The 10,672-nt window shown below is 41.0% G+C and overlaps 1 protein-coding gene across 1 annotated transcript; it reads right to left on the bottom strand.

The window, feature by feature from the left end:
• Window positions 1–1,397: 1,397 nt before the first annotated feature.
• On the bottom strand, window positions 1,398–8,758 carry LOC137604013 (high affinity choline transporter 1-like). Its single transcript, XM_068327926.1, has 9 exons — window positions 8,663–8,758; window positions 7,623–7,851; window positions 7,182–7,298; window positions 6,592–6,747; window positions 5,962–6,110; window positions 5,732–5,875; window positions 4,133–4,286; window positions 3,055–3,272; window positions 1,398–2,532 (listed from the first exon to the last, which is right to left on the bottom strand). Exons 2-9 carry the CDS (start codon window positions 7,804–7,806, stop codon window positions 2,005–2,007), a joined length of 1,650 nt encoding a protein of 549 aa, XP_068184027.1. The 5' UTR covers window positions 7,807–7,851; window positions 8,663–8,758; the 3' UTR covers window positions 1,398–2,004.
• Between the last annotated feature and the right edge of the window lie 1,914 nt (window positions 8,759–10,672).

The following is a 10,672-nucleotide window of genomic DNA, read 5'->3' as shown; positions in this document are numbered from 1 at the left end:
TTAATCTTTGCAGACAGTTGAACCCTATCCCAGTACACAGAGCTCACAGGACTCATCTAATCTTTTCTCACCCTTTAAGTCTGTACACATTTGAACAATCACACACACACACACACACACACACACACACACACACACACACACACACACACACACACACACACACACACACACCCAAGGTAAAAGTTCCATTTATGGAAGTCTTCACACTTATGGGGTGATCAGGATGTAGGCAGGTTTGTTTACATGATGAGACTGGAAATGGAAACTACGTCGAGAAGATGCGGCCGAAAACCTGTCACGATCTGATTGGTCCAGAAGACACCACATCCCCCATGCATATTCTTAATCTGAATTGTTTAAATTTGATAGAATTTGCTCTTATTCAGCTGTATCTGATGTAAATACCCGTGTTGTACCGGCAGTCAGCGACTGTTGGAGAGCCCAGATATCTGTTTTAGACTTGTTGTCAGGAATAAACTTTAAAACGTCAGCCTGCAAAGACAGCAAAGCTCTTGTGTTCATAGTTACATCAGGATAACAATACATTCATTGGTAACACTTTATTTGAAGGTACACCTATTCACCATTAATTAGTTGCTTATTAACATGCAAATTAGTAAAATATTGGCTCTTAATTAGTCATTATTAAGTACTTATTAATGCCTTGTTCTGCATGGCCTTATTAAACAACCAGTAAGCGGTTTAATAAATGAGGTATTTGTACTTGTGCTGTCTTTGTTATTCTACCACTGAATGAGAGGGAACCTACTGTATAGATAGATCCATTTTTCAAAGATGTAACCCATCACTTCTTTATTGCAGTAGTTATGTGCTATAACATATTAACTAATTGTGAAAAGGAGGCAACTTTAGATTAGGGAACATGTGTTGGTTAATAAGTGTTCAACTATTAGTGAATTTGTAATGATCAAGATGTCACTTTAGTATGGGGAACATATTCTAAGTAACAAAGACTTAATTTAGAGTTATTTGGACACTTAACATTCGTAATTTTGTGTTTAGTTATGTTCATTAAGTGGTATTAAGGGAGAATAACTATTCCTGGGGTACTACAACCTTATTAAGTCCATACTAAGCAAAGCATTTTGAGATCGTAATTTATATAAAACAACTTCCTTACTTAATACTAATAAGCAAGAATTCTGAGGTTATTGAGGGAAGACTCTTAGTTAATGGCTTACTGGTTGTTTAATAAGACTATGCAGAACAAGGCATTAATAAGTACTTAATAATGACTAATTAAGAGCCAGTATGTTACAAATTTGCATGTTAATAAGCAACTAATTAATGGTGAATAGGTGTATCTTAAAATAAAGTGTTACCAATTCATTTTTGGTAGTCAGGTATAAACAAGCAGGCAAACAGATGTTTAACTTTTAATAACAAAAACACATACATCTGTTTAATTATAGGTAGACACACTCGACAATGCATCAAACATTCAGCACATAAATCCCCATGGGTTTTCACTGTTATCATAACTGGCCCATAGTGAGCTGGTGTCTTATCCAGAGTGTACCCTGCCTTTCCTCATAGCTGGCTGGGATAAGCTCCAGCAGACCCATGACCAGCAAGGTAGATAAGTGGCTGTAGACGAGAAACTCACAATTTAAAATGCATGAGGGGGTGGAGGTTATCATAACTGTCCTGCATGTTAGTCACATGATTCCTAAGTCAGTGCTCAACTTACAACCCTGTGCTCAACTTACAACCCTGTAAGTGCTTGATTCTCTCTACTGCTCACCAGTGATCGTGAACCACTCGTTTGTTCAGTGCCCTGAATCTTTAGTCAATGAAATGTTAATTCTGTCTTTGGACAGAAGCTGAGGCTGAACAGTCTTCAAACATCTCAGACCATCCTGTGACGGTGATTAGTTGCTCCGTTTCCTAGAAGATTTATTCCTGATCTGAATTGTGAAATGTCCAACACACATGAACATGAGGGAAACAGATATGGCTGAAAATTTAGCATGTTGTGTTTTACTTTGGATCGCTTTGAGAGTTTCTGTTCATTTCCTCATTTTCTTCTCTGGCGCCACCTACTGGTGTCAGTGGAACTGGCGAGTGCTGGGCTTTCACTTTGAACACATCCCACTTCTCAGGTAGAACACCTTTGTTGAAGAGGACAGAAGCCAGGTAGGAGAACAACAAGATGGCAGCAATAGAAGACAACATGCAGATGGTCCTTACTGGAGCGTACTGGGTGTACACACCATCCTCCAGAGTGCATCCTGGGAAATGTAGGACTGGTTCTAATCCTAGCAATGGATCCCCACTCAAAAACTTTAACAACAGTGGTACCAGTATACCCATTATAGCACCATAACCATTTGAGATGTTGAAGTAGAGCACGCAGAGGAGTTCAGGGAAAATTATGATGTAACTCACTTCAGTACAAAGGAACCAAAATATTAGGACGCTGTTTTTGAGTATGGTGAGTGATGTTCCAACCACACCCACAACCACCACAGAAGCCTGGACCACCCACTGATTCTCTTGTTCCGATGCCTGAAGAAGAAAACAAACATCACCCTTGTTCAATTCCTTTATTTCATTTTAAATTTGTCTCCTTTGTTTCTCAATCATTCCAATATCTATTCACAAGACCAAACACTACTGTCTGATTTTTTGAATGGGACATACCCAATGAAAACAAAATATGTGGGGTTGAAATGTGTCTAATATCTAGTTTGGTAACCAGTGGGTGACTTGATCTCACTTTTCCCAGTTTAATGGATATATTCAGGACCTTCCAAATGGAAACAAGTGGCAGGTAACACGGATACAAGAAAGGGCATAAGGGAGAGACCTCATTTCTGACTGTCAGTTTGAATCTAGTGTATACTTTAGTGCAATATTGAATCATATTTAGGTAACGAATTTTTGACTTATGGCTCAAAACCAATACAGGGCGCATTGTATAAAGAAAATTATTCCTCTGTTCGTATTATGGATGGCATGGAACAGCCTCTAAACATCTGAACATGTCTGTCTCTGACAGGAAGCACGGACACAGGTGTGTTTTCTTACCTGTGGTCTGAAGATGTTCTTGTAAATGTTATTGGTGAAGACAGAAGACGCAGAAAGTAAAGCAGAGTCAGCTGATGACATCACAGCAGCAGCTACACACCCAATGCCAATGATGGAGATGAAGGATGGGGTGAGGTGCTGCAGGGCGATGGGCAGAGCTAAGGCAGCTTCTCCACGTTCATACGGAGATGGAGAACCATAGGTGGTCTGGTTCCAGTCTGAAGTTCATACAAAAGACAGGAAAAGAAAAAAATGGACACCTGATCAACAGTATTTATATTGGCTGTACTGTCAGTGAACCTATGTCTGCAGTACATGACATTTGCTCTGCCTCACCCGACTCAGATTTGGTATGAGGTGTGTTTGTGGCCTTTTCAATAAAACCGCATCGTAGAAGCTGGTTGTCAAAGTATTAATTCAACCTCTATGTAAACTTTGAAGAAGGAAATAGAGGTGATGAAGAAGTTAGTTTGTTATCCAGGAAAGGAACGTAGGGTGGCAGATGCTGGGAGACTTTTATAAAAGGATGGACAAGACAATAGTGAAAACCTTCTTCCTGAAGAGGCAGGAACATTCGGTGACCTACAAGAGAGAAGGTAGAAGCACACAGGTGGACCAACGATCCATCAATGGATCAAGTGGCAGGTGACAAATCACAACAGAAGGGTATTCCAATACGCTGTCAAAGAAGAGTTGTTCCAAACTAACTTAATTCTACAGAAAGCCTACAACCCCAAAAAAGGAGACATTTCAAGACACTGAAAAAGAAGCATGCAGAAACATCACGTTAATCAAAAACTCAAGGTGGGAGACTGTTTGCTTTGAGACTAGAGTCAATCGGTTTGGAGAGAACTGAAGTCAGGGATGGAGACATTGATATGTCCAACCAAAATAACCATTGAAGGTCTTAGAAACAAAAGGAGATAGTTGGTTGTCATTTGATTATAATGGTAGTGGTTATAACAATGTCAGGAGATGTCAACCAGGATCAAAGTAGTAATCAGATTCCATGGAAACAATTTTGTGTCATTACTTCTAACAAGGTTTGGACAAGAAACATCAGGTTCATAATTCTTACCTGTGGATGCAGCAGCTGCCCCAAATAATGTTGGGGGTATAGCAAATATGAGTATGAGGAAACCTGCAGCAAAGCAGGAGATTTTTGCTGAAGCAGTAGAAGAAGCTGACAAAGTCCTCTGGTGGAAGGCCTGGTATCCAAAACCCCCCAGTGCCTGAGGAGTAATCCAGACAAATGGTTTTGTCAAGATAAGATAACCTTTAATAGTCCCATAGTGGGGAAATTTTCACTGTTGCGGCAGCAGAGAAGAAGGGGATTCAAACATTCATACCACACTCAAACATACATACATGCATGCATACATACAGATATTAAATATTTACAATTTACAGTCACCGTTTACAATTTACAATTGATGATCTAGAATTGACAACAATGTTTTCATCTTCAAATATATCTGACACTATTTCCGTCTGTCAACCTTACTGTGGTGGAGAGGTCCGAGTGCTCTAATGACCTTAGGACGCGTAATGATATGATGGAATCGGAATTTTCAATTAAATCCTGCTAAGATCAAAAAGGTTCCAGTTGAAAGGTCAAAATGTGGTGAAAAAGTATCCATGAATGCAAGTACCCAAAATATACTGAACAAAAATATATAAGCAACACTTGTATGCTGGAATGATTGCGTGGCATCCCATCATACCACACAGGTGTGGCATATCGAGATGGTGATTAGACAGCATGATTATTGCACATGTATCTCTTAGACTGGTCACAGTACAAGGCCACATTCAGTTGTATCACACTGCACAATACCACAGGTGTCGCACGTTTTGAAGGAACGTGCAATTGGCATTCTGACAGTTGGATGTCCACCGGAGCTGTTGCTCATGAATTGAATGTTATTCCTCTACCGTAACCCCAGACAGCGGTTGAAACAATTGGTTTTGCATAACCAAAGAATTTCTGCACAACTTTTCAAGGAAGCTCATCTGCATGGCCGTAGTCCTCATCGGGGTCTCAAACTGCTCACCTCGGATAGAGGTGAAACAATGTGGTTCTAGCCCTCGTTGTGGAACACTTGGCTAGCTCTAATCTCTTACCAGGGTGCTGGTGGGAGAGTGGAAGATTGACATACCAGTCAACAAGTACTATGTGGACCTGGAGAGTCTGACTACTCTGTCTCTTGAGAAAGCGTTTGGGGAGTGTTTCAGTCGAATGGATTGGACGCCTCATTGCTACGGGTTGTCCATCATGTCTCTGTACTCTTGTAGTCAAAGTTTGTATTGTATTGCCGGCAAAAAGGCAGACTTGTTTCCAGTTGCAGGGAGTATTGAGTTTGGTGGCCTGAGGATTTCATCATTTTGCAGATGATGTATTCCTACTAGCCTGATCAAACAGTAAGCTACAAACTGCTTTACAGTGGTTTGGGTCAGACCCAGGACTCACTGCCCAGTTTTTTCCTCTCTTGGATGGTCTAGGAGCACCTTTGGATCCCCCTAGATGAGTTGGTTGAAGTAACAGGGAACATGAGTGTCTGGGTTTTCAAACTCAAAGTGCTGTACCCTAAGTGGCTGATGGCTCATAGCTATTCCACTTATATGTAAGACCCAGACAAGAGTAACTTCCATTTGATAAAGAGTGTGGATTGCATACAAAATATAAGAAGTCGTCAATCATGATCCAGATCTTCTTCATCTCTGGTTGACCAATCCAGGGAGCGTTTAAGGTGTTGTTCATCAGAGTCTGACTGATGTCCAAGGTGTGAGGACTCGTCATGACAAAGGGAACACAGATGGACTGAGAGACAGATAAAGAAAACAACGCATGAGTTTTACAGAAAATAGTTTAATATTTATACGACTGTTAACTTTCTGATAACTCACCAAACCTACTAAAATGAGGACCAGTTGTATAACGTCAGTGTAGGCCACAGAGTAGAGACCTCCCATCAGGGTGTATATAATGACAATACTAGCAGAGATCCAGATGCATAAAGAGAACGGCAAATCAAGGATTACACTGATGGTTCCTCCTGTCAAACATAACAGTGAAGTTTTAAAAGCAGGGTGTGTACATATACAATATATATATATATAGTAATCCCTCATTACTCACGGTTACTGCATTCCATAACCACACACGAATAACGAATTCCGCGATATAATGACAAACTATTTGTATTATTATCTACGGTAATAAACATTTATGAACTCTCCCCATGCTGATATTAAACCACCTTATATCGATATTACCTTTTCCCACATTCTTATCCACTGTTTAAAGCACTTTTTTGTCTCACGTAAATCTGAGACTCACGGATAATAGTGCACTTCCGGATGCCGTCAGCCAATAGGAGGTGCGTACGGTATCACGTGACTGCCTACTAAAAATTTGGACGAGGTGAAGTTGCCAAGTTGATGCACGAATGTACAAGGGATTACCGTATACACACACACACACACACACACACACACACACACACACACACACACACACACACACACACACTGTACCTAATCCCGTGAGTGTTGCAGGCAGCCACGTGACGTCAATAAAAAGTGAAATGAGACTCATTCCAGCTGTTATAACTTTTCCATACTTCATGTGGAAAGAGTCCAGCATCGTCACACAGTTTCTTTCTCTCAGTGGTTGGACAAACAGCAGACCTCCTACATTGAAACACATAATAATTATAAATATATCAAGGAGAAGAAAAATCTGAACATTTAAAATTTCTAAAATGTCAAAAATTATGCAAGGTTTAGGTTCAGTTTGTGACCTGCAAATTCACTATGCTTACTAGCATATCTAAGACAGTGACATTTAATTAATGATTTCAAGAAAGTTATGAATAAGATACTTTTACTGTTACTGTTCAACATTTCTTCATTTCACGTGGCTCGGGCATGGAAATGTTAAAAAGTGACCTATAAAAACAACTAGACCAACTGAAGACAAGTGAATACAACTGACTAAACAATGCAGACAATATTACAACATGTCAAAACTGATGTGAGCTTTTTTTGTAATTGTGTATATGTCTTATTTTACACTTTGACACAAACAGTGTCAAAGTGCTATAAGATGCAATTAAAAACCTTACCGAGAATAAAAGTTGAGCTGTATGACAGGAACACAATTATTGCCCTGATCAGTCCCATGGATGGAGTGCACATCATCTCAACAATGCCAACAATGAAGCCTCCTCCAATCCATGTAGCTACAGGATAGATTAATTGTAAATAAATGCCAGAATAGAAACAAAGCTTCTCAAAACAGAAAGGGATGGGTACAGCGTAGATCCAACAGGTGTTAATGGTCTTCCGCAATGAAAAACAACAACAGTTCAGTGCCAACTGCAGTCAGAGATTTTAATATTTTCATCTGCAGACATGACATTAGATTAAAAACATGCTTCTGGCATTTCCAAACACCAACATTTAGAAGCATTTTAATTTCTAATGAGTCATAATTTAGCTCCTAGATATAAGATTTATTTTCAATGAAGAATTGAATGCCTAATTTTTCAAAATGCTCTCCTCACCTGTCATGGTGAAGACCCCCACCACCCAGTTGATGCTCCTGTTTCCCAGCAGGACCATCTCCATTCCAGTGGCTCCACTTTTCTTCTGTTTCCTTTTGGACTTGAAAGAAGCCCAGATTCCGGTCCCAAGGACCAGAAGATAGAAAAACACCATCACTATCACTCCTGGGACGTTGAGAGCCATGTTGTCCTCGTTGAATGCGTTCACTGCTGGCTGAAGTTGGAGTATCTGCTTGCAAAGAGCAAATTGATTGAAAACCAACTAGCTTGACCTGACATTATAAATTGGTGTCTGAACTCTTTTGGTCAACAAACGACAATTTCAGTCTTGTTTCACACTTGAGTGTCAAAGATATTCAGCAAAACTCACACTAGAAGTAATGTTCAAACCTTAAAATGTGTTTTCTTTAATTCTTAGACTTTGAATGAGACTAGATATGTTCTATTAAAAACGGACTTAAAACTTGTACGAGAAACCAACGTTTTAGGTTTAATTACAAATTGAAAAGATAGTTGTTCCTCCAGTTAATTGAGGGAAAATCTCCTTTGTTCTAAAATGTATAAGTCTGGTTCATCTCAAGGTAAAGCAAAATGCAGACAAAATGACAAAACTTAAAATAAAATACTAAATTAAACAAGAGAAAAGAAAAGAAAAGAAAAAGTCCAAGAAAGGAATCCAAACAGTTCATCCAGACAGTACATCCCAGAGCCTCACAGTCTTGTCTTGATTGCATAGAAAGCAGTGAACATAAACACCTGGTTCACTCACTGTACAAAAATGATATTAGTAACTATGATAATATTAATAACAAATGCTCTTTCATAAATGGAAGGGGTTGCTGTGGCTGATTTAGTTAGTTTAGCTTCATGGGACACTCCCTACTAGAGAGACATCCAGTGTCATGCAACTATAAGCCCCACATGCAGAATCACAGGAAAGATGCAGGATTCAGGCAAAACAGAGGTTTTAGTCTCAAACCATCAAAGTTTAGTTTGTTCCAAAGTTTAAATACCAAATTATCAGAAAAAAGCGGACATACAGAGATATAAGGCTGAAGCAAAACCTGGAAATGGACACAGATCAAAATCCAAGAAGTCAAAATACGCAGGATATAAAAGGAGAAGGCACTCCAAAAATGATCTGGCAAGAAGAAGGGAATACTGCATGGTAAAAATATTCAGTTAAATCAGAAACAGGCCTATGGCTGAATGAGCAGGCTCAGAGCTGATTGGCTGGTCAACAAGGCTTGAGGGAGTGGCAAAGGGTGAGACTGGAGCAGTGGTGGGGAAAGGCTGTCCATATATACAGTGTATATATATATATATATATATATATATATATATATATATATATATATATATATATATATATATATATATATATATATAGCTCCTGTCAGCCATCATGGCCGCTAAGATGAGTAGGCACATGGATCAATACATGAGTGGGACACAGAAAGGAGTTGGTAGTAACACCAGGGGAGCCAAGCACCAGCTACTGGTGGACAGAGCAGCACACAGAGACTGTAAGAACAGGCAGACCAACTTGTGCACCGCCTGGATTGACTACCAGAAAGCCTACGACTCAATGCCACACACGTGGATACTGGAATGTCTGGAACTGTATAAGATCAACAGGACACTAAGAGCCTTCATCAAGAACTCAATGGGGAAGTGGAAGACAACCCTGGAGACTAACTCCAAGCCAATTGCCCAAGTTAACATCAAGTGCGGCATATACCAAGGGGATGCACTATCACCACTGCTGTTCTGCATAGGCCTGAACCCCCTCAGTCACATCATCACAAAGAGTGGCTACGGATACCGATTCCGAAGCGGGACAAGAATCAGCCATCTCCTCTACATGGATGACATCAAGCTGTATGCCAGGAATGAGCGAGAAATTGACTCACTGATCCACACCACCAGGATCTACAGCGACGACATAGGGATGTCATTCGGATTAGACAAATGTGGCCGGATGGTATCAAGAAGAGGCAAGATGATCAGAACTGAAGGGGTCAACCTACCAGGAGGCAGGATAGAAGACATCAAGGACAGCTACAAATACCTTGGAATCCCACAGGCTAATGGCAACCATGAGGAGGCCGCAAGGAAGTCATCCACAGCCAAATACCTCCAGAGAGTAAGGCAAGTCCTGAGAAGTCAGCTGAATGGCAAGAACAAGGTCCGAGCCTTCAACATGTATGCACTGCCGGTCATCAGATACCCCGCTGGGATCATAAGCTGGCCAAAGGAGGAGATAGAAGCCACAGATATCAAGACTAGAAAGCTCCTCACCATGCATGGAGGGTTTCACCCCAAGTCCAGCATCCTGAGGCTGTACACTAAGCGGAAAGAGGGAGGCCGAGGACTAGTGAGCATCAGGGCCACTGTCCAGGATGAGACATCAAAAATCCAAGAGTACATCAGGAAGATGGCCCCAACAGATGAACTGCTCAGTGAATGCCTTAGACAGCAGAAACCTGAGGAGGAAGAGGAGGAGGAGGAGGAGACAACATGGAGGGACAAGCCCCTACACGGCATGTACCACCGTCAGATAGAGGAAGTGGCTGATATCAAGAAGACCTACCAATGGCTGAATAAAGCTGGACTGACAGACAGCACAGAGGCACTGATTATGGCAGCACAAGAACAGGCCCTAAGTACAAGGGCAATAGAGGCTAATATCTACCACAGTAGATCTGACCCAAGGTGCAGGCTATGTAAAGAAGCCCCAGAGTCAGTCCAGCATGTGGTAGCAGGGTGTAAGATGCTCGCCAGCTCAGCATACATGGAAAGGCACAACCAAGTAGCTGTGATAGTGTACAGGAACATCTGTACCCGGTATGGACTAGAAGTACCCAAATCCCAATGGGACATACCACCGAAGGTGGTTGAGAACAGCAAGGCTAAGATCCTGTGGGACTTCAGCTTCCAGACCGACAAACAGCTACTGGCTAACAAACCGGACATAGTGGTGATGGACAAAGAGCAGAAGAGAGCAGTGGTGATAGATGTGGAGATTCCAGCTGATGCCAACATCAGGA

The sequence above is a fragment of the Antennarius striatus genome, chromosome 11, assembly GCF_040054535.1.
Source record: "Antennarius striatus isolate MH-2024 chromosome 11, ASM4005453v1, whole genome shotgun sequence".
NCBI classification, from domain to species: domain Eukaryota; kingdom Metazoa; phylum Chordata; class Actinopteri; order Lophiiformes; family Antennariidae; genus Antennarius; species Antennarius striatus.
This window is presented reverse-complemented; position numbering and strand designations above follow the sequence as displayed.

What these genes read in the sequence shown, in the direction of transcription:
- LOC137604013 (XM_068327926.1), bottom strand. Translation starts at nt 7,806, where the DNA reads ATGGCTCTCAACGTCCCAGGAGTGATAGTGATGGTGTTTTTCTATCTT. An exon ending in CAGCTCAACTTTTATTCTCG is followed by an intron (nt 6,748 to 7,181) that starts GTAAGGTTTTTA and finishes GTTTCAATGTAG; the next exon opens with GAGGTCTGCTGTTTGTCCAA. An exon ending in TGCAACACTCACGGGATTAG is followed by an intron (nt 6,111 to 6,591) that starts GTACAGTGTGTG and finishes TATGTTTGACAG; the next exon opens with GAGGAACCATCAGTGTAATC.